General features: G+C 36.8%; 1 protein-coding gene across 2 annotated transcripts in view; it reads left to right on the top strand.

Moving 5' to 3' along the window:
• Trim33 (tripartite motif containing 33) overlaps positions 1 to 24,149 on the top strand; it is a 111,536-nt gene extending 87,387 nt beyond the window's left edge. Inside the window, exons 13-21 of one of the 2 annotated variants that reach the window (XM_029563995.1) lie at positions 2,597 to 2,729; positions 4,696 to 4,759; positions 7,355 to 7,514; positions 8,637 to 8,986; positions 10,895 to 11,018; positions 12,769 to 12,843; positions 17,288 to 17,440; positions 18,705 to 18,755; positions 18,835 to 24,149. In XM_029563995.1, coding sequence (XP_029419855.1) covers positions 2,597 to 2,729; positions 4,696 to 4,759; positions 7,355 to 7,514; positions 8,637 to 8,986; positions 10,895 to 11,018; positions 12,769 to 12,843; positions 17,288 to 17,440; positions 18,705 to 18,755; positions 18,835 to 19,047 — 1,323 coding nt within the window. In that variant the 3' untranslated portion in view covers positions 19,048 to 24,149. The remainder of the gene's footprint in view (positions 1 to 2,596; positions 2,730 to 4,695; positions 4,760 to 7,354; positions 7,515 to 8,636; positions 8,987 to 10,894; positions 11,019 to 12,768; positions 12,844 to 17,287; positions 17,441 to 18,704; positions 18,756 to 18,834) is intronic. The other variant, XM_029563996.1, reaches the window with a different exon arrangement.
• The last annotated feature ends 231 nt before the right edge of the window (positions 24,150 to 24,380 follow it).

The following is a 24,380-nucleotide window of genomic DNA, read 5'->3' as shown; positions in this document are numbered from 1 at the left end:
GTTATAATCATAACAATAATAAGCTAATCAGCTTGCCCTCTCCCTATTATTATTATTATTATTATTATTATTATTATTAAGTAGCTTTGGAAGAAGGAACCAAGTCGTTTTATTTAAAGGAAAACATAATTATCTGTTTGACAAATGTGTTAGCACTTTTGTCTTGAGGAATAAGAGATACTTGCTGTTATGGAGTTTACTGCCAGGACAGTGCAATGTTCATAGTTTAAAATTTTTACACTGGGCATGGTGGTGCATGCCTTTGATCCCAGCACTCGGAAGGCAGAGGCAGGTGGATGTCTCTTGAGTTCAAGGCCAGCCTGGTGTACATAGTGAGTTCCAGGCCAGCTGGGCCTACCAGGAGACCCTACCTCAAACAAAATACAAAAACGGTACTAGAGAAATTGCTCAGCAACAAGAGTCTATTACAGGGGACCTGGGTTTGGTTCTTAGCACCCACATGGCAGCTAACAACTGTCTGTAACTCCAGTCCCAGGGTATCCGACAGCCTCTTCTGACCTTTGCGGGCATTGCATGACACGGGTGCACTTACCTGCATGCAGGCAATACACACATACACATTTAAAAAAAAAAAACAAAAAACTAGATGATACTTCATTTTGGGGGCCTGTATTAATGAACTTTCAGTTACTTTTTATCTCAGTTTTTGATTTTTTTTTTAAAGCTACATATTTGAAAAGATGCTAATAACATTAGTGGTCATTGGGGCAATGATGACTGAAAGTTTACATACTATTCATACTACTGGTGAGAAAATGGAGGAATTAGGGTCATCAGTTTAGCTCTAGAGATAAAATGTAGGTAGAGAATATTAAAGGAGTGGGATAGGTACCATGGGAATTCATCTGTTTTGAGTCATTTTCCCTATTTGTTTGTAGGTAGTATATAATAGCACTCCATCTATCTTGTGTCCCATCTTTAAGAGCACTTCTTGCCAGCAATCGTGTAGTTACCTTGAATTGTAGCTAGGGATTCTCCTGTAGCTAATGGATCTTTAACCAATAGCTGTGACCACATAGTAGACAGACACAATTACTCTTATCCTTTGTTCTTCTAATTCAGCCCTCTTTCACCATTGCCTCTTTTTTTTTTTTAAAGAGTTTATTTTTATTTTATGTGTATGAGTGTTTTGCCTGCATTGCTTATAAGGTTGCCCATGCATGCAGTGCCCTCAGAGGCCAGAAGAGGGCATCAGAGCCCCTGGAACTGGAGTTAAGGAGAGGTCTCAGCTACCATGTGGGTGCTCGGAACCAAACCCAGGTCCTCTGCAAGTGCAGCAATGCTCTTACCGCTGATCTGCTGAGGGCCATCTCTCCAGCACCCCCCCCAAGCCTCTTGGGGCTTTTTAAGGATTCCAGGAAGTTGTCTTTTTGCTTTTTAAGGAGGATCCTCCTCAGCCTGTGGTTGTATTATGACCTACTCCATTCTGACCATTTTCCTATATGTTTATTTCTGCTTTGGTTTATATTCACAGTTCTCCCCAAAGTCTGGCCTCCATGCCATCATATGTTTTATTGCTGTAAAAATGCAATTAAGGAAGAAAGGAGAGCAGGCAGTAAATACAGTTTCGTCTTGAGTCAGAAGTAGAATTACATTAGAAATCTGGCCTTTGTCTGCAGAACAGATTGAAAGGGGGCAAGCAGATATAAGTAGAACAATATACAAGAAGACTGACCAGTAATAATAGCTTCACCATTTCTTAATATGGAATAGTGCAAATTTTCAGATAGTTTTCACACTTAATATTTTTTTACTTATGTAAATGTTTTCTCATTTAATCATCGCATTCTGCATGATAGACTGTTTTAAAGATAGGAAATCCAGCCAGGTGTGGTGGCGCACACCTTTAGTCCCAGCACTCTGAAGGCAGAAGCAGGCGGATCTCTATGAGTTCAAGGCCAACCTGGTCTACATAGTGCATTCTGGGCCAGCTGGATCTATAGGGAGACCCTGTCTCGAAAAGATTAAAAAAAAAAAAAAAAAAAAAAAAGAGAGATCTTGACATTTATTTTGGAAACTGGCCCAGAGTCATAATGCTGTGTCCTCTGACCTTATTCTACTGCCTCTAAGTATAAAATGAGTTCAGATTTCCTGCTTCTTCCTGTTTTGTGGGTATAATAATGGGTCTTTGTCTGACTGGGTGCTGATGTAAGAAATGTTCGGGGTTTAAAGCTGGTTTGACATAATTGTACTTTTCTATGTGTAAATGATTCTGTTGTGACTGGACTAAAAGAGAAAGGGAGACAGGGACAAGGATACCGGTAGATTCCTCCAGCAATTCTGAGAGAAGGAAGCTAGTGTGTCAGAACTATTTTTGTAGTCGAATATTCAAGACTTAATGGATAATTAGGTTTGTTTTAAGCAGTTGGATATCTGTTATAGAATATGAATTGTAGTTTCAGCCACAAACTTTATATTGTGTTTGTTCTGAGAAGAACCTAAGGAAGCAATAGTTAAATCAAACTTGATATTGAACAACCTGTTCGTTTATAGTTAACTGTGAGTACAAACAGTGACACTAATAAATAATTTTTCTTCAATTTAATCAAAGCAAATTTATCTTTTTTCTTTTCAGTTGGAAGATGCTGGCTCAAGTAGTTTAGATAATCTACTAAGTAGATATATCTCAGGCAGTCACCTACCCCCACAGCCTACAAGTACCATGAATCCTTCCCCAGGACCCTCTGCTTTATCACCAGGATCTTCAGGTAAAGCAAATGGATATTGCCTTGTTTCCTGAACACCTTAACGGGGGCGAAAAGTCTTCTAGTATCAGATTTCTATAGTAAAACAGAAAAAGGGTGTGTGTGTATAGATGAATATCATATACACACAATTCACAGACATGATACAGGGAGGAGGGAAGAAAAAGAGGAATTATCTTAAGGAATTGGCTTATCTTACGTGACTTGTGGGTATTGTCAGGTCCAAAATCTGCAGGGCATTTGTCAAGGTAGAGGCTCGGGGAAGAATTAACAGTTTCCTCTCGAGACTGGAGGTCAAATTCTCTGGAGCCTGGGAGGAGTAGCTCCAAAATCCTCAGCTGGCTAAATGAGGCCTACTTGCATTGTGAAGGATAATTTACTTTTCTCAAGGTCTGTTTACTTCAGGGTTAATCAAGACTAAAAAAACTGTCTTCACAGCAACATATAGATTAGTTCTTGGCCAAATAGCTAAGTACTGTATCCTAGCCAAGGTAAGAAGCAAAGTTAACCATCATAGCAATAAATTTTTTCTTGATTGTTTTTTCTAGGTAGGTGTGTGTGTGTGTGTGTGTGTGTGTGTGTGTGTGTGTGTGTACAAATAGTGTTGGGAGTCATTAGCTGAATGGAGTGATATTAAACATACCTATATTCTATACTGTTGATCTTGCTAAAGTACCCAACCCCACTGTCTTCATTTTTTGGTGGTTTGGAATGTATTTGTAGTTGAATATTCAAGACTTAGTGTACTTCAATTTTATAATGTAGATGATAACTTTTTAGGTTTCAGCCCAACTTAAAGCAGTTTTAAAATAATGAAAAATTGTTTAATAAAGTTGAGGGGGGGGGAAGCAAGTAAATTTTCAGGTTGTAATTTAAAAAATTTTTAAAAGGGCTTATTTACTCTAATTATTAAAATATCTGTAAACAGTGATTCCTTCCCCCAAATCCCATGGGTTTTTTTGTTTTGTTTTGTTTTTGAGACAGGGGCTCCTGTAGCCCCAGCTGGCCTGGGACTCACTGTGTAGACCAGACTGGCCTCGAACTTACAGAGATCTGCCTGCCTCTGCCCCCCAAGTCCTGGGATTAAAGCATGTGCCACCACGTCTGGTTCCAAATCCTAGTTTTATTGTTCCAACTATTAGGTGATCCAGCTGATCACACTTAGAGTTCATGACTGGAGCAGTTTCAAACAGGTTAACAGTTAAGAAGTCATTATGGAATGTACTTTTTTTTCTCTTTTTCTCTTTTTATTTTTTTTTATTTTGGTTTTTTGGGACAGAGTATCACACTGTAACCTAAGCTGGCCTGGAACTTACTATATATAGCTCAGGCTGACCTTAAGCTTATGATGATCCTCCTACCTCAGTCTTTCAGGTGTTGGGATTAGGCATAAACCACCAAACCCAGCTCTAAAATACTTTCTGATGTAGTCTTAAGTGTTGGTTTTTTTATTTTATTTTTTTAAACTGAAACAACATTCTGTTACTTCTGGAGGAAAAACAGTTCAAACGAAAGTATGGATTTTGCATGAGGTATAACATTTTTTGAATTACATAATTGAGATTTAGGAAGAATTATTTCGGGACTTTGAAAAAGAATAGATGTCTGGTTTGTAAACACCTTTAATCTCAGCACTCAGCTACATAATGAGACCTTGTCTTTAAATCAATCAGTCAGTCAATCAGTAGACTCTACATGGACTCCTTTGTGAGATGACTTGAAGAAATGGCAGATAGCTTTTTCTTAATGTGATAGTTTTTGCTTGTTGTTAATGCTCTGAAGAGGATTCTCAAATGATATCTGAAGTCAGCTGAGAGAAATTCGTTGATGCCCCCTAATGATTATGTGTGCCATCTCTGACTTTGCAACTACCTTATATTTACTAGAATTTCTTAGTTGGGTTATAGTAGTCTTGAATCCTGAACATTCTGATATGTAGTGGTCCTCAATTTGACCTACTATTTTTTAGGTTTATCCAATTCTCACACACCTGTGAGACCCCCTAGTACTTCCAGTACTGGCAGTCGAGGCAGGTGAGTATGTTATATTACTTTTAACTTTTTCTTCTTACTAAGAAAAACTTTGAATATAGTTAATAAAAGTAAATTAATCCTCATATTCCTAATTTCAACAGTGGATAGATTATGTACAGTCTTTTTTCCTTTGTACTCTTTTCCAGTCCTTTCTTGTGTGGAGTATTTGAAACAGCTCTCGAGAATTATGTCATTTTACTTGTGATAATTCAGTAACATTTAGATCTAGTTATATGTTTTCAGTTTTCCCCCCATAAATGCTTTTTAAACAAACACTTTTTTTAAAAACAAAAAAAAATTTATTTTATGTGTATGATTGTATTGCTTTTTTATATCTAAGTGCACCCATGTTGTACAGTGTTCATGGAGGTCAGATCCCCTGGAACTGGAGTTACAGTTGGTTGTTAGCTGCCATGTAGGTGCTAGGAATCAAACCCCAGTTCTCTGCAAGAACAACCAGTTACTCCTAACCGCTGAACCATCTCTCCAGCCCCAATAAAATATTTTAAAAAGATAATTATGTCTCTGAATCAGATTTAAGTAAGCCTTATACACTGTCATCTACAGGTAGGTTTACATGAACATCAATATAGATATTTCTCTTGGAGACTTTTTCTTTGTTCTCTCTTGTCACATAAATATATTGCTTCCTTTATGTCTATGTGGGCATTTACATCAAGAGGTCTGGGTGGGTTTGGTGGTGTTTTTAGTCCCAGCACTTAGGAGACAGAAGCAGACTGATCTCTGGGAGTTCAAAGCCAGCCTGGTCTACATAGCAAGATCCAAGCCAGCCAGGGCCGAATAGTGAGACCCTATCTCATTAAAAACCCCAAACCAAAAACTAGCAACAACAAAAGAGATTTCATCAGGGGTAGGCTAGAGAGATGACTTAGTGATTAAGAGCACATACTGCTCTTGCAGAAAACACAAATTTGGCTCCCAGCATCCATACTGGGCAGCTGACAACTACCTGTAACTCCAGCTCCAGTGGGATCTGATGATTCTGTCTTCTGCATGCACCTGCAATCATGTACACACACACACACACACATAATGAAAAATAAAGTCAACCTTTACAAAGAAGATAGATTTGATCAGATTCAAGTTTGATTTAGAACAAGGGCAGAATATTTAAATTGTAGTAATATGTGCTTCCATTGGAAACACAAAATACTTGATTAGGTTTTATCTATGTGTCTGTGTGTGTATTTATGTACATGTGGGTATGTGAACATGTATATGAATGTCCATGCACACAGAACCCAGACGTCAACGTAAGGTGGCATCTTCAGTGAATTGGTTTTTTGCTTATGTATGTATATATGTATTCTGAAAGCTGGTCCTGTTAAATACTCGATTGACTTTTTTAATAATGCTCTAAATGGCCAGGTGTGGTGGCTCACGCCTTTAATACCAGCACTCGGGAGCAGAGGCAGGCGGATCTCTGTGAATTCAAGGCCAGCCTGGTCTACATAGTGAGTTCCAGGACAACTGGGGTACAGGGATACCCTGTCTCAAAAAGACCAAAAAAAAAAAAAAGCTTTAAATGATTAGTACTTTTAGAAGAAAACTGTGCTATGTATACAGTCTTACCAGTTACTTTTCTGAATGGTGAGGGTTTTTTTTTCCCCCTTTGAGCTTTTTGATGGAACTTGTTAGCCATGTACCTGGCATCTTCGCTTTATGTTGATTCCAATAAGGTTGTACCAAGTTGTTTATTACTTATTATTGTCTTCCTTCAATCCCCTTTGAGAGCTGGGTGTGATGGTACATGCCTTTAATTCCAGCATTTGGGAGTCAGTGGCAGGTGGATCTCTTTGAGATCAAGGCCAGAGAGTTGCAGGTCCGCTAGGGATATAGGGAGCTCCTGTCTCAAAAAACAAAATAAAACAACAAAAATCAGTTCCCTTCCAAGATCCGAAATAATTCATTAACCATTTCTGACTTCATTAACCATTTCTGTTCATGTTGTAATGTTGTATTCTTTAGGTGTTTGGGGAGGTAAAGTAGAAGCTACTTTTATAAAGAAAAGCAGTCATTGACACTTTATGCTACAGGTTGAACATCTCTAACCTGAAATCTGAAATGCTCTAAAATGTAAGCATTAGTACCGTGCCCCAAGTGGAAAATCTCGTACCTGACCTAATATGGTAGGTTATATCAAATTGCTAGGTACACTTAAAATGTTATATAAAATTACCTTCAGGCTATATATATGCAACACAAATGATTTCACATTTAGACTTAGGTTCTGTATCCATAGACATCTCAACCTGTATGTGTAACTATATCAAAACTGGAAAAAATCCTTAAAACTGTAATTTCAGGCATTTCAGATAAGGGATACTTACCTTGTGGTGGCATGGAGAAATGATTATTTATTAGACTCCTTAAATGATTTACTCTAAGTGCTTTGAAATGAAATGTATTTTTAGGGTTTTCTGAAAGTTTAATTTACATTTCTAAAGGGATTAGAACCTAGGCTTATGTCCCATTCCTCTTTGAGGTAATTGTCTCTCTTTAATAAATCGTAACTTTGATTTTATTTATGTCCTACAATCAAGCATGTGACTTTTATTTGTTGTTTCTTACTAGCTGTGGATCATCAGGAAGAACTGCTGAGAAGGCAGGTCTTAGTTTCAAATCTGATCAGGTGAAGGTCAAGCAAGAACCTGGGACTGAAGATGAAATATGTAGCTTTTCGGGAGCTGTGAAGCAAGAAAAGACTGAGGATGGCAGGAGGAGTGCGTGCATGGTGAGCGCCCACCAGGGTTTGGAAGGGCTGGAAGGTGCCACTTCACTGATCTTCCGTTTCAGTAAATAAGGTTGAGTATAGATTGTAGGCATATTCATGTCTTTAAATTTTTATGCCCGACACAAGCCACTTACCTCTAACTTTTTTCCCCTTGACAGTCAGCTGTAATTAATCAGAAAGTTTAATTGCATTAAGTGCTCATTGGAAATTGTCTTTGAATTTGTATTTAATGCTTTTGTCATCACAATAAATTAGGTTCTGTTGATCTCAGTGTTCATGGAATCTCAGGCCACAACAGATCCTTAGCTACTGTCTATAATCTGGGAGCTCAACATTAAAATTGCTCATATGAAAGAAATATATTGATCAAAGACTTTATAAAATATTTCCTTTATTACATTTATTAACCATTCTAGAGTTTCTTAAATGGAATATTTTACACAGTTTATAATACAGAATGAAGGAATGTCCAAGCCCCTCTTCATTTAGAAATTTCAGTATTTATTTTTTCTTCCTGCCCAGGCTTCTTATTTTTACCTACTTAATTGGCACACAAGAATCTCAGTGTATTGCTGTTTTCAGGAAGTGTATATAATAAAAGGCAGAAAATTTAGCTTTTTGCTCACATCAGTGCCACCATCTCTTCCTCTAAATAACCTTTGTATCCCATAAAATGCATAGTGGAAGATCAAGTTTACATTGTCATAGTCTTCCTACATTGGTTGAATGATAGGTGGGCAGAAAGGTATTACAGAATACTTCTCAAATGCTATACAGCTGATTCTGATTGGAAAAATCAATGTACTGTAATCTACTCTCTGTAGGAAAAGTGTAATTATTCACTTCTCAATCAGTATGTGTAGTGGGTTAGCTAATTTTCTTATTGTTTGAGTGAATCAATACCAGGGACAAACCCCTTAAAATGACATTAGCGTATGTAAATAATTTGGGGGTTATTTTCACACTTTTATTTCACTGATGAGGATCAATGTAATAATTTTAGTTGTGTTATCAAGCCCAGTATTATATGTATATTATTAACATAGTCTCAAATATATACACCTACCATATACAGTAACGATTAAATGGATTCTTCAAGTACTTGTTTTTGTTTTCCTGTAGTTGAGCAGTCCTGAGAGTAGTTTGACACCACCTCTCTCAACCAACCTACATCTAGAGAGTGAGTTGGATACATTAACAAGCCTGGAGAACCATGTGAAAGCTGAACCTACAGATACGAATGAAAGCTGCAAACAGTCAGGGCTCAGTAGCCTAGTTAATGGGAAATCTCCAATTCGAAGCCTCATGCACAGATCGGCAAGGATTGGAGGAGATGGCAGTAGCAAAGATGAGGACCCAAATGAAGACTGGTGTGCTGTCTGCCAAAATGGAGGGGATCTTTTGTGCTGTGAAAAATGTCCAAAGGTCTTTCATCTAACTTGTCATGTTCCAACACTTCTTAGCTTTCCAAGGTACCAGTGAAATAATTGATTTTGCTCCAGTTATTTTCAGATCTAAACATGTAACAGAAACTTGTTCAGGGCAAATAGACTTTTGTAATCTTTCCCTTCGACACCCTCCTACCCCCACTTCTTCTTCCCCCTACCCATTTTGAAAGATTGAACTTTTTGGCTACAAAAACTAGTCTGTGATGGTATATAGCTCAGTGGTAGAACATGTTCTTAACATGCATAAAACCCTTGGTTCAATCTCCAGCACTAAAATGGGAAAGGAACAAGAAACCTAGCAAAAAACAAACAAAACTGTATAAATAGTGCCAGAAATGTATTTTGGTTGTTATTTTGTTTTTTAATTGTAATTCCAACCTAAATCTCAAAAGATAGAGTTATTTGCTAATGATCCTTTCTTTTCATTACATTTATTTATTGTTTGTGTTTTTGTCTGTTAGGGCATGATGAAGGTCAGAGGACCACACAGGAGTCCATCTGTCCTTCTATCATGTGGGTTCTGGGGATCAAATTCATGTTGTCAGGCTTGGTAAGTGCCCTTAACCCACTAAGCTATCTTGCCAGCCCTCCTTTGGCACTTCAGTCTTAAAATTAAGGCTTTTCATATTTTTTTCTCCTTGGAGTGATACACCAAGATTTTGCCAATTTTCAGGGCTGGAGAGATAGCTCAGTGGTTAAGAACACTGGCTGCAGCTCTTTCAGAGGACTTGAGAATGGTTCTCAGCACCCACAAGGCAGCTAACCACTATCTGTAACTCCTGTTTCAGGGGCTCCAATGTCCTCTTCTGGTCTCCATGGGCACTGAATGACACTTTTTGCGATTACATACATGCAGGCAAAACACAAATATACATTAAAAAAATAAAGCAAGTAAAAAAATTTTTTTAAAGATGTATCAATTTTCAAAAGCAGATATTTGGGAGAAATTATATAAACTACTGACATAGATTAGATATATAGTTACTAGTTTTAGATTTGTCTATCCATCTACCTAGATTAGTATACCTGTATTTATCTCTGTATATTTATGTATTGGGAGAGTGGGAGAAAAAGAAATATGAACAGACCATTTTTAAAATTTGAAATCCTGATTAGAAACAAAGCAGATTTTGTCAGAGTTAAAAGATAAAAGAATACTTATGCTTAAAAGTATGTGTTTGTATATTCAATTTTTTGAGTGGCCATGAAAGAAGGCTTGATTTATTTTTTTGGTCATCATGTTTAATATACTACAGAACATTGTAAGATACTCAAGGAACTCCATATCCTCTACTGTTTTCTTAGTGTGCGCTCACATGTATGCAAATGCATGTGAAGGCCAGAGGATACTCTTGGGTGTTGGTCCTCAGGCGTCATCCACTTTTTTTTTGTTTTGAGGCAGGATCTTTTACGAACTCAAGCCCCTCAAGTAGGATAGGCTACCTGGCCAGTGAGCCCTAGGGATCTGCTGTCTCTGTCCCCTATGCCAACTTTTTTATGTGGGTTCTGGGGCTCAAATGCATGTCTTTCTGCTGTCAAGGCAAGCAGTTTACTGACAGAGTTAGCTCCTCGGGCTTCTAGACTGTTTTCTGTCTAAGCATTAGGTCCTTGTGATATAGTGATAGGATTGAGGAAAGTGGTCCTAGATATTTTTCTGCTGGTGCTCATCATTGACTTTGTGCTCCGAACAGACCAATGTTTAATGGAGAGATTCCATTTTATAGTTAGTTTTCCAGAAACTTATTACTTGATGGGTGATTGGGAAAAGTATTAGAGAGTTTATCATGTAAATTAAAGAGATCTGACAAATACCCCCCCCCACCACCACCACCACTGGACGCGAAACAAACTAGAGCTTGCTGTAAGGACTTATATTCTCCAGAATAGGCTGTGGTATAATTACATGGACTAATTGCCTTTTCCTCTGTGTAGTGGGGACTGGATATGCACATTTTGCAGAGATATTGGGAAACCAGAAGTTGAATATGATTGTGATAATTTGCAACACAGTAAGAAGGGGAAAACTGCACAGGGCTTAAGCCCCGTGGACCAAAGGGTAAGTGCCATGCTGACTTGCTAATAGATATTCTCTGGTTGTCAGCTTTGTATGTAGATTTTTACTTTATAATCTTATCATCTGATGTTATGATATTATCTTTATTTCTACTTTTGAGTTCACAACCTTTTTTTTAAAAAAAAAAAAAAGCTACATAAGCCTAATTATTGCTACATAGCCCAGCTGGCCTTGAATTTACAGCAGCATTCTGTCTCAGCCTCCTGGTGTGTGCTACCAGGCCAGGTTTCTGAGTTCAAGATTCTTCATCCAGCTTCTTAAGATTTTAACATAATCCAACTAAAATGTTGGTTTCTGATCCTCTGCCTCAAAATAACAACAACAACAAAAAAAAAACCAAAACAAGCAAAAAGCCCTGCAGAAACTAGGCAAATAATACTAAAAACTGCATTCCTTCCTCAATATTTCCCACCATTCACCTTTGTTGTTTGGGCCTAGAAACCCATTTAGAGATGAAAAGTCACACATGACTATAATGCCGTCTTATATTTCCCCACCTTTACACGTTCCGTTTCTTCTCTGAACCTATTACATTTTTGTGATGATCTCCCTGCCTGTTTCTTCTCCCTTTAGTTTGTTTTTCTATATTCAGCAGTATTCTTTTTTTGTAAAAATGCAAACATTTATTGCTTCCTTGCTTCAAATAACTTCCCATCATGTTAAAAATTAAACCCAACATCTTTTGATTCACTCAACCTTTTGCTAATTTGATCTGAGTCTGATTTCCAATGACGAGATATCTTTCACATAGTTCTGTGGTCATTAGAATTGAGTTTGACTTGAACGTAATGTATATACTTGCAAAATCATTCTTCTGTAAAGAGAAAGGATGTGTTTAGGATACACAAATTTGTTAGAGTTTAAGCAAATAGAAACTACAAATGTAAAATAAAAAATATTTGTAAGGGCTGGAGATTTGAACTGGGCTCGGTGCATAAGAGCATTGACTGTTCTTGCAGGCGACTTGAGTTCAAATCCCAGCACCTACATGGTGACTAACAACTGTCCACAATTCCAGTTCCAGGGGATCCAGCGCCCTCTTCTGTCCTCTGCAGACATTGCACGACATGGGTGCACTTATATACATGCAGGCATACATGCACACACAAAATAAAAATAAAATACTAAAAAATATGATTCGTAAGCCCAGCATAATGGTGCACACCTGTAATCCCAGCACTCAGGAGGCAAACACAGGAGAATGGCCACAAATTCCTGGCCACTCTGGTTTACATAGTTTCCAAGCCTGCCAGAGCTATATAGTGAAACCCTGTCTCAAAAAGGATGAAAAAAGAAAAAGATAAGAATGTGTAATTAGATTGAGACAAGAGACAGTTCTGAGTTACTTTGAGCCCCAAATAGGGTCACTGAGAACCAAGGAATAGCACTTGTCTTGCCTGTCTTGGGGAGTTCTGTTGAGGTACCAGTGGAGATGATTTGCGTACTCATTTGTTACCAGCGCAAGATGCTATAAATTGTTTTTATGACTATCTTCTATTTATGTTAATTATAATTACCTTAGTTATGGTACAGTGAGGATACATTTATTTAAAGTAGAATAGACCATAGCCTCAAAATTAAATGGAAAGCAAACTGATTTTGTATTTTGTTGGGTAACTGTCACATAGAAGATGCTGTTTGAGTTTGTTGAAATAATATTTTGTAGTGACATTTGCCAAAATAATCTTATTAGGGGAAAAAATACTGTCTTCTTTTTCTATTTTGGGGCCAGAAATGTGAACGTCTTCTACTTTATCTCTATTGCCATGAATTAAGTATTGAATTCCAGGAGCCTGTTCCTGTTTCGGTGAGTTGCACCCCTTAGTACTACCTCCCTGGTAAAGAAGTCCCGTCTTCCTGAGTACCAGCTATGGCCTTGAACAGGGCTTCTTCAGTAAGCTTCTCAACTCCTTTAAGGAAGTTTTCTGATGCTTCTCCCCATCATTTTTTAGACCTAATTTTAATTGAAAAAATTATGTGTATTTTTGGGGTACAGATCGATGTTTTGGTTTACATACCAGTAGATTTAGCCAAATCAACATATCTATCACCACCAACTCAACATTTTTGTGGTGCAAGTGAGTTGTTAAAAATGGTTTGGGCGCACACCTTTAATCTCTATGAGTTCGAGGCCAGCCTGGTCTACATAGTGAGTTCCTGGCCAGCCAGCAGAGGCTACAGGGAGACTCTGTCTCCAAAAAAAAAAATTGTTTTAAGGGGGACTAGAGAGATGGCTTGGTGTTAAGAGCACTGGCTGCTCTTGCAGAGGACGTGAGTTCAATTCCTAGCATCCACATGGTGGTTAACAACCATCTGTAACCCCAGTTCCAGGGGACCTGACACCTTCTGACCTTCATGGGCATTGCATGACACAGGTGCACTTACATACATGCAGGCAACATACTCATACACATAAAAGTAATAAGTAAAATATTTTGAAAAATCCTTTTAAGAAATTTTAACTGCATAAGGCAGAAGATCAATAAAACTTATATACCAGTCTGACTGAAATCGTATATCCTTTGGCCAACATCTTTTTTCATCTTACCTCTCATCCCCCAGACTCTGTAATCATCTTTTTAAAAAATAAATCACTATTTTAAAAATTTATGCAGTTCGGTGATTTAACATGTTTACAGTGTGTCATAATTCTGAAGCTACTTAAGCTATTGAATGATTATGAGGATTATGTAAGACAATTAATGTAAAATGCTTAGCATAGTACCTTATAGCATAGGAAAGTACCTATTTTGGCTTAATTAAATTTCTATGTATATATGGTTTGGGGAGTTGAACCTAGAGGTTAATGCTAGACAAGTGTTCTGCCAGTGAACTACATCCTCACTCCTTAATCAGAAACTTTATTAGAGCTAAGTGGTTATAAGGGTCAGTTTTAAGGCCAGTCTGGACTGTACAGTGTTTCAGTTTAGCCTTGGTCTCATTCATATATATCTCAAGGCCTTATCTCAAAAAATAAAAGAAAAAAATATTTGTAAGTTGTGTGTAATGGTGTATACCTAGAATCCTAGCATTTAGGAGTGTAAGGCAGAAGGATTTCGTGTTCAAGGCCAGCCTGGGCTGCCTAGCAAGAAACTCTGTCTTTAAAAAAATAGAATAAAATTAAGACTTAAACTTTATGCTTGTGTGTTATTCTGCTTCTCCTTTGAAGATTGGCTTAAGGGAAATAATGATACTGGAAAGGTATTGGAGTCAGAAAACTTGTTTTCCTCGTTCCTCTGTCTCTTGGCTCTTCTTTTCCCTTTCCTTCACTCCTCCTTTCTTTTCTCTGCTGCTTTTCTTTTGTTCATCTACAGGGCCCTGCCTCTATATCAAGTGCTAGGGTTACAGGTATAAGCCACCACACCCAGCCTCAACCAGCTTTAGAACTGAGGAGATGATGTGCTCCCTTTCATTTTTAACTGTATAATAGAAATACTAGATTTACGTGATTCCTAAGATTTATGTCTGCTCTGTTGCAGTTCTTCTCATAGAGAAAATAGTCTGTAAATACTAATTGAATAAAAGTCTATAATTGAATTTTTCATACTGGCTTTGCTATATATATAAGTCCTCTTAGACAAATAGTTAAGACTGAGAAAAGACACTGGGGAAATTTTGCAGGTTAATGTTTTTTGTGTATTTTACAGGAGACTTTTGTAAATAATGGCTCTAAAATACTACAGTAAAAGAAAGGACAGAGGTTCTTACTGCCTGATAAATAGAATAAAATATTTGTTAGCCATTTGTTATTGAGTCTATACATAATTTTAATATTCTGTTAGAATATTAAGTGCTAGTTGACTTGTTTACGGGATAAGCTAAGAAACGAATTTTAAAGTACAAAAGATTTGACAGAAGTTGTCTTGTATAACTAGTCATTTGATTCTAGAAAGTCTTTCATCTTTAAATTCAGAGATTTTACAATACAACATGACTTTGAAATGTTTTCTTTTTCATGGAGTATTTAAATAGCTTTTAACTTTTAAAACAACTTTACTGAGAATTTCATATGTGCATATATAAGTGTTTTGATGAAATCCACGCCCACTCCCTTCCCCTCCAACACCTCCCAAATCTCCCCACCACTTTTTTCTGACAACTTCATTCCCTCCCTCCCTCCCTCCTTTCCTCCTTTCTTTTTCTTTTCTTAGTGGGGCTTTTTGCTATTCTTAACATTCCCCCCTCTGAAGAGGTAACCGTAGAATCTTTTAGGGATTAGATAAGAGCTCCCAAATACTTTTGACATTTTTGGCCTTTGGAACATAGTATATTGCTAAGAAGCCCAAGGACATTTTGACTTTTAGCCAAGAAACTGGCTACTTTTCTTTGGGATCTCTTTTACTCTAACTGCCTAGCCAATTCCTACTTCGTACTCTTACCACACCATCCTCTGAAGAGGTTACCCAAATTGCTGATAGGGAATCTGGAGGCAAACTGCTCTGGCTTCTTCTATGCTAAACAGGGATGCAGGGTGAGGCAATTGGGGTACCCCTTCAGTGGGTCTATCTAAAAGACTCCCAAATTGCATAACTCTTATCTGTAGGGAGAAAAGAAAGTCCTTGACTGGTGAATAGGGGATGTGAAGGAGAAGTAAAGGCAAGAGTAATTAATTAGCACTACAAGTTCTAGACAGGGAACCAGAAAAAATTAGAACAGGGCAAATTTCAAATGTTCATATCAGAGTAGAGTCCATTGGAATTTCTTGACAAGAGCTTCCAAAAGCATCCCTTTATTGGATTCCTCCTCATTTTTCTTTTGTCTGCCAAGGCTGAACTCGAGAGTGATGGACTCAGGATTTGTTTTCAGGCACCTTGATAGCTGTTGAAGTGACTAGAATCAGTGTCAGTTCCCTCTCAAAGGTTTCTAGATAGGAGGAGAAAACAAATTTAGCCATCATTTTAGAATAATAATGGGTTATCTCCCTTAGCTACAGGTGGGCACTGCAGTGTTGTAGACCAAGATTTGAAACATCCGAGCAGCCCTTTCTGCTTAGAAACAAAATCATCAGTGAGAAATAATTGTCTAAATAACTTTTTATATGAGCTTAAGCCTAATGTCTGGGAAGTGTAATCCCTTGAACTCTTAAAGAAATATTCTGATCACTTTAATCTTTGGTTATACTTTCCTTTTGGGTGTTTAAGACCATACAGGTGGCCCAAATAAACCAATTTATTTTTACCCTTGAGGTTGTTGGTGGATCTGCTCTTCAGGGGTCACATGGGCTTGGGAGGAGCCCCTGACTCCTTTCTTTTACCAGTTCCATCTATGTGAAGATAATTCAAAGGTCCTGCTCGACTGTGGCTGGCTTCACTTGGAAGCTGGAGGAAATGTTTCTTCTGAGTTGATCCTCCTCTTTGCAGACTCAGAGTCCACCAGATGGACACTGGTTTGAGTCCATCTGGTGGTGTCTCCATGGCTGCCGTGAACAGGAGGACAGGTGACTCACCACAGTTACAGGACATTTTGAAAGATGCTCCATAGTCCTCTGGAACTTAGTAGACCTTGGATGGCAAGGAGCAAAACCTGTTCTTTAAGTCCCTGTGACCAGATTAGTATAGGCCTCAAAGTATGGCTGTTAAACATCCAAGGTTAGTTCTACCAGTCTGGTACTTTTAATTACCATGTGCTTAAAATAGCTTCTTTAGCTGAGTATGATGGCACACATTTATAATCCTGGGACTCAGAAGGCAGGAGGATCTTCACTTTGGAGGCATCCTGAGCTTATAGCAGACTGTCTCAGAACAGCAGCAGAACCTTTAACTACCTCTCTGTGTTCACTTATATTCTGTGGTTAGGAAGTTTTTGGCCAAAGGTAGACTTAGAACACTAATAATAATCTTTCTTCCTGTGTTGCTGAGATGTCTTTGTAAGATAAATTATATTTTTGGTGCTGTCTCCTAAAAGGCATTATGTTCTAACCATAGCACTAATATGCTTTACAAATTTTTTCCTTAATCCCTTAAAAAATTTTTTTCATAAAACCTTGTAGGAGTCATAAAACACCAAATGAACCAAATGTGGCCCTAAGTCTTTCCAGTTGGCTATTCTTGCTCGTGGCTGGCTTTCCATATGTTCATTAATGATACAACCTTAGGGGGCTTCACCAACCGTGAAGACTAGCACATATTTTGCAGTAAGATTTGATTTTCATGGTATGATTGAACTTAAAGGACATTCATTGTACCCCAGATATAATTAATTTACAGTTTGCCATTTTAGAGAATTCTTACCTGCCATGGTTTATTTTTTAGATACCAAACTACTATAAAATTATAAAGAAACCAATGGATTTATCTACCGTGAAAAAGAAGCTTCAGAAAAAACATTCCCAACATTACCAAGTCCCAGATGATTTTGTGGCTGATGTCCGCTTGATCTTCAAGAACTGTGAAAGGTTTAATGAAGTATGTTAGCTTCCAACCTGTAGAGTATTGCTTTGTTAGTTTTTGTTTGCTTTTTATGTTTGTATTTGTTTTACCTCCTGAAAGAATTACTAATTTTCTGCTTCATTCTGCTAAAAAACAAATTTTTATTTTATTCTCAGCTCCAGAGAAGAAAGTTTATTGTGTATAATTTGGAGTATATACTTAACATACACTATAAGAATGTTCTTGAATATCCTTTCCTAAATGGGTTATGAGTTGAGTATGGAAAGTAGTGTACTGTTAAGTAGTTTGGTGGGATATGATTACAAATAGCCCACATTTGGGATAGTTAGGGGAAAGCTCTCTGTAACCATGTTCTTTAGTTTTGTTACTGACCACATAAATGTAGAGCCTTCAAAACATAGACTTATCTCAGGAGGCTCAGCTTGAATAATATCCCCAAATATGTAATTTCAGCAATGAGACTTTTCATTAACTTTTTATCTATTCTTTTGAGGATAAAGATGTGTTACCCACACCTCAAGAAAAAAAATGTGATAAATATCTTTGTCAAAGAAATTATTTTTTGTTACCTTTGGGATAAAGTCAAGTCTGTTATGGAAGGTGTTCATTATAGGAGAAGTAATGGTATTAGGTGAGAATCCAAGCCTACTGATAGCAGTCTCTAGAGGCATTCAGATGACATTTTAATATTAAAAACAAAATCCTTACAAGGTGAAAAGCATAGTTGCCTTTATAGGAGTGCCACAGAATAATTTAGTAAAGTCTAAATTAAAATTTAGAAAAGATAAAATGCATAGTTTTTGCTTTTTAAATTCTGTTTAAATTATCTTCGAATGACTATGTTGTCATGTACTGTTCTAGACAGACACATTCTATTTGTCTTATTAAGAGTTTATTTATAATTAATATATTGCCATTATGATAGAATTCTGATTGCTTTATAGAAAGTTTGACCGTTTTTTAAAGGCAGCATTTCTTTTGACATTTGTTTCACAAATGTTTTTCCTTTGACTAGATTGATGTATTCAGACCAATTCCTACGGAAATTGACCTCGATAATTTGGAATGAGACTATTATTGAGGTTTCACAGTAACTTTAACAGCTTTGTAAAGAAAGTGGTTCCATGTTCTATAGAATTTTATGAAACACTTTATCTGGTTTTAGCGATTTGTTCTCCCTAATATGGCTGACTTTCGTCACCAATCCTATACAGTCTCTTAACTCTAGAAAGGATTATAATTTCCCTTTTTTTTTTTTTGACTCTGGTATCCTTTTTAGATGATGAAAGTTGTTCAAGTTTATGCAGACACACAAGAGATTAATTTGAAGGTAAGCTTTTCAGACCATGCAAACTTGGTGAAGGAATGTGCATTATCAATAGGTGAATATTCCTATCTTTTGCTTGCAGGCTGATTCAGAAGTAGCTCAGGCAGGGAAAGCAGTTGCATTGTACTTTGAAGATAAACTCTCAGAGATCTACTCAGACAGGACCTTCGCTCCTTTGCCAGAGTTTGAACAGGAAGAGGATGATGGTGATGTTACGGAGGACTCTGATGAAGACTTTATACAACCCCGTAGAAAACGCCTAAAGTCAGATGAGAGACCAGTACATATAAAGTAAAATGACGTGGACTTAAATTGTTTTAAGAAAGAACAGAAGAAGGAAAAAAAAAAAAAACACAAAACACACCTTTTATTTAAGTGTTACTGGAATATCCTGCCTACATTGGGTACCTCCTTAAAGAAGCCGATAGCTTTCATACAGTATTAGATTGAAATAATGGACACAGAAAACATTCTTGTCAAGAAAGGGGGAGAGAACTGTATTTGCAACTTTAAGAACAAAATCAAAAGCAAAATGATTTGAGGACTTGTTACAAATGAAGATGGTTATCTAGTTGTTAGAACTAGAAACTTAGATAATCATGTATATTAATTGGTGCAGGATACTGGATCAAGCAAGTATATGAGGCTCGTGTTGCTTGATAAGAGTCTCTTTGCTAGAGTGCATAGTTACTGGAACAACTTTTAAGCCTCCCCCTTCACACAAATCGATTGTTTTCTGGTTAAAAAATCAAAGTAGGTCAGATTCCACTTTAATGTCAGTAGAGATATATTGAATCATGCCACTGTAATTTTTTTCTCATTTTCATGCTGTTGGGCCTTAGTTTTTAAATTGGTTTGAAGGATTCAATAGTAGTTTTATTTTCTACAAACATGACCATTGATCATTTTGTCAACTTGAGTGGTGTACTGAAATGAATATGGTAACTTTTCAGTAGTGGATCATACAAATTTACAGTAGTTATTTCCAGAAAACCCTTCCAAACAGCTGTACTTCCCAGTCAGATTCATTTGATCATAGTTATTCCCTCAAAAGGCAGAACATTTATTTCAGAATTAATTTTCTGTACATATAAATTTGATTGAGAAGGTAACAACTGGCTCTTGTCCAGTCTTTCTTCATACCAGTTTTCCAGTAGACCACTACTGGTAAACTGTAATCTGTCAGCTACCAAATGTGTACAATTTTCTGTATTTCACTTTGTCTTATTTGTAAATAGTGAACTCAGACTTCTGTCAGATCAGCAACATTTGCTGAGCCTGTTTTTTAAGCTAATGTGTATTCTTACTAATGTTCCTATCAAGAATGGATTTGTAATATATGCTGTCTATTTCTAATGTTCACATTCATATTTTGAGGTTCTATCTTATTTTAATAGAGAACAGACTTCTCAAAAATCTTCAGAAGCAGCTTATTATTGAAATATCAAAATATTGAAATAAACCCGGTGGGGTTAGATTACTCATCCGTCCACCAAGTGGGACATTTGCATGGACTGAGGGCTTTAAATGACTTAGAAGAAACCTGTAAGTAAATCCTGAAAATGAGCCAATCCCCACTTGAATGGTAATTGGAGTAAACCCACCTTTACTACCCTGATGACAGGACAGTACCTGATGCAGATAAACTAACCTGGCTCTGGTTCACTTTCCTTCTCTTCATTGTGATGCTCAGATTAAAATGTGTGTTCTAGACTGTGAACAGGCTTCTCTGCTGGGTTAAAGTTGTTCTACTTTTGTACGGACACATTAGAACATAAAGTGACCAAAATAGAAGAATTCACTAGTAGGTATTTTTCAGATGTCAGCAGATTTGTGGCAAGTCATTTGCCTTTTAAAAAATTCAGCTTAAGCAGTTCAGACTGTAGACTTCCTTGGAAAACTATTTGACATAATTGTCTAAGAAGTAAATATTTTTAGTGCGCATTGAATCAAATAAAATGCTCTAAAGAAATTATTACACAGATTCCTTTGGGTTGTTTTTCTTTTCTAACAAGGGATGGGGGTAAAGAGAAATGTGATTTAGGTCTTTTAGTGATGTATTTAAACAACATTGATTTTATTATTCTTCATGCCCTGGCTCCCTTCTAGCTTTTCTTTCTTCTGTTAAAAGTTAAGCTTTTAAAAATGCTCCAAATTGTTCTATCCTTTTACTAGTTCTATCCTTTTTCAAGTTCTGTTTTTTGGTTTTTGGTTTTTGTTTTTTTTGGGTGAGAGGGAGAAATATAATCTTTTATTTACACTGTTTCTCCCTCTTTACAGTATCCATCATTTCAGTTTGTCAGTAGACATGTCTCTAAGGGCACACTTCTGGGAAGTGAGGGGTAGGAGTGTGGCTTCATTGTGGAAAGCCTTTGAGTTCCAGTATTTTGTACTTGCTCCTCATAGGAATTCTTTTCAAAATTCTTAGGTAACATGTCATAAATAACCTCTGCCAATGGGGCTAGACATAAATTTTAAGCAAATATTTCTCAATATTTGGAGTCCTGAGAGATAATGTGCTCCTTAAAGGCATTCTCATGTTAGCTGGGGCTTTGTTTTCCCCTTTTAAGATAGTTGATTAATAAGATGCTTTACTGTCAGCATTTAATAGGCTCCATTTCTGTTCACAAAGGTAGTCCTATTGCTGAGGAATTATTAAATTAATAGCTGTCAACAGGCTACTCTTAAATGATGTTCATTTTAACTTTCATGAAGCCTTTTTTTGCACACTAATCCTTGTGTTTTCAAGCTGGTTTGTTCAGTTTTAACAAGTATGTTTAAAAGTATAAAAATTTAAATTCACATTCAAGTTACTTATATTTTTTTCCTGTTTTAAAGAGACAAACATAGAGTACCTGTTAGTTTCTGAACACAGTTGTTTTGATACCCTCGTATTTATATTCTTTATTATAGCCTGCATCTTAGATTTGGAGAAAAGTCCACATAATAACGATTGCTTAAAAACTTTGGAAGTTCTTAAATGAACTTTAGTTTATTTTTCCCATTAGAAAACTAAGAACAAATGTTCTTGATCTATTCTGCTGGCCTTAATTTATATTTTTCAGCACTTGGCTCCACTGATTGACTGGGTGACTGAATTGTTTTACAGTGTGCAGTGTGCGAGAGCTCTAGAGTTGGATTAGATTGTGGGCTGTGCTCTATGTGGAAACAGCAAACTGTTGCCATGGAGCTGTGATAGTAGATCCACTGCTGAAATTATTCTTTTTGAAATCAACAAATTGGTCTTTCCCACTTCTGTTTCTAACATGAGGAAATCTTAGGTCATTTTAAATGTCAGTTCTCATTATTTCTTATAACAAGTTTTGAGATTTTTAGTTAACCCAAAGAAATAATGCTTTAAAGTGTGCAAATTATAGATTTATCAATTACCTCAGCAGGTATCCTGCCATGTAATTATTAGTGATTAGTGTTAGTGAGCCAACAGATTCAGGTCTTCCAGCTCTGCCCTTGGATAGTGGCCTACTACATGTTATTGAACAGTCTGTTCTATCCACAATGGGAGTAGATGCTGCAGCCCTTCTCCCTTAGCATTTACATCTGTTGCCCAGCCTCTTTCATACATAGTACATATAGTACATTTCATTTCTTGTCATAACCAACACTGCTCATTTGTATACTCAGCATTGGGTCAGTGGGTAGTTTGTTTTTTTTTTTTTTAAAAAAAAGAAAAGAATCTGCCCACCCCAACTCTGAATTAAAACAAGATTCTTAGTACTGGAGAGATGGCTTCGTGGCTTGCTGCATAAGCATGAGGACCTGAGCTTGGATCCCCAGAGCCCATGGGAAGCCTGGCACAGTAGTGCACATCTGTAATCCCAGGGCTCCTACAGCAAGATGGGAGGCAGAGTCAGGAGACGCTCCAGAAGCTCATGGGCCAGCTAGCCTGGTATACGCAGTGGCAAACGAGAGCCTCTGTCAAACAAGATGGAAGGTAGGATCAACACCTGGAGGTCCTCTGATCTCCACACATGAACCATGGCACATGTGTGCCCTTACATGAACATGCATACACACATCATATACATGCACAGAAATTTTTGAAGATTCTTAATTCATACATGTATTCTTAATTTATGCCATTTTTATTATCTGCTGAAGGTGATTAAGGTTTTCAAGGTGTATTCCAGTTGGATCTTAGACCCGACGTGGATGTTAACTTGTTTCTCCCAGTTAGCTCTTCCTTGAGAAAGCAATAACGCTGCTTTAAGTCTGTTGCCTAATAGCATGTCATAATCTTCTCCTGGATGGTGATTTTATAGCAAAGTTTGTATGCATATCACCCAATCTATCTTTTAAAAAATTAAGAAATTTAAATGTATGCTGGAAGTAATGACAATATATTGTGGCATTTTATTTTAAAAAATTGGGGAAAGTTGCATATTTTTTTAAAAGTAGCTGTTTGAGTAAAAAAACGGAAGGTACTTTTTTAAGGAAAAAAATTTATATGCCACAGTTTACATAGACATTTCAGATTTCAACGTTTACTCTTGGATATAATGGCTTCTTTTACTTGGCCAAGTGCATGTTTTACTTGGTCAGAAATGCATTTCTCCCATCTTAGTTTCTTATGTTTCCTTACATGATCCTTTATATATTTTTATTGTATCTTAGGAACAAAATTATCTTCAAAAATAAGTTGGGCATATTCGTCATATCAAACTACAGAATGTATAGAATTAAATTTAGCCCTTTTCTAGCAAGTGGTATTTAAAAACTGAAATGATATTCTGTTACATTGAACAGATTTATATGTGAGAAGGTACCAAAATGATTTTTTTTAAGTACCACCACAATATTCCCATTCAGTTGTGGCCTAAATTTCATTCTTAAGAATGAAATGCATGTCTGCTTCTGGTCTGAGAAATGTAGGCATTTACTCTTTTAAAAAGCAGTGAAACATGTATATAAGCCTATAACACAAGATGTGTGCGATTGGAAAGCCTGTTAATTTTTCTACGTGCTCACCCACACACAAAGGGTTTTAAATTCACAGCCTTACTAGTTCTTTCTTCCAGTATTTCAGCTGGTCTCCTCCCCTCATTATTCTTACTACTATTTTTGCACATAGTTAACTACCCTTCAATATGATTCTTAAAGAAAAAGTGCTGTTTCTGTGGTATTGTATTCGCTAAACAATATTTAATTTTTAAAACAAGGTTGCAGTTTCTAATTGTTCTGTTCCTGTGTTTTTGCTGGTGTGTAATAAAAGCAAATTTTTTTCTTTTCGTGGTTATTTAATACATTAGCTGCCTGTAAATAATTCTTGTTACAATGCTCTGGAATGTGTTGTAGAAGTTGTATTAGATTAGTTTGAAGCCTTGTTTGAAAACCACATTGTTTTGGTTATTTCTATTAAATTAGAAAATTGCAAAAGTTTTCAAATGAATTTCTTTTTTTTTTCTTCTCGAGTAGAGACTGAATTGCAATTCATTAAGGTTTATACAGTATGCTAGACAGTAGAACAAGAGAAAATGTTGCCTCAGCCTTCACAGTAGTTCTGCTATTAGAAAAATAGGACTGGGATTAGCACAGAATGTAGCTGAAGACAACAGGAGAGCCTCTGATCCAACTTTCATCAAGAGAAGTCACTGTTTTCATTCATAAAAA

Source organism: Nannospalax galili, unplaced genomic scaffold, assembly GCF_000622305.1.
Source record: "Nannospalax galili isolate Female #2095 unplaced genomic scaffold, S.galili_v1.0 scaffold475, whole genome shotgun sequence".
NCBI lineage: Eukaryota > Metazoa > Chordata > Mammalia > Rodentia > Spalacidae > Nannospalax > Nannospalax galili.
The sequence above is the reverse complement of the archived record's forward strand: the minus strand, read 5'-3'. Positions and strand labels throughout refer to the sequence as shown.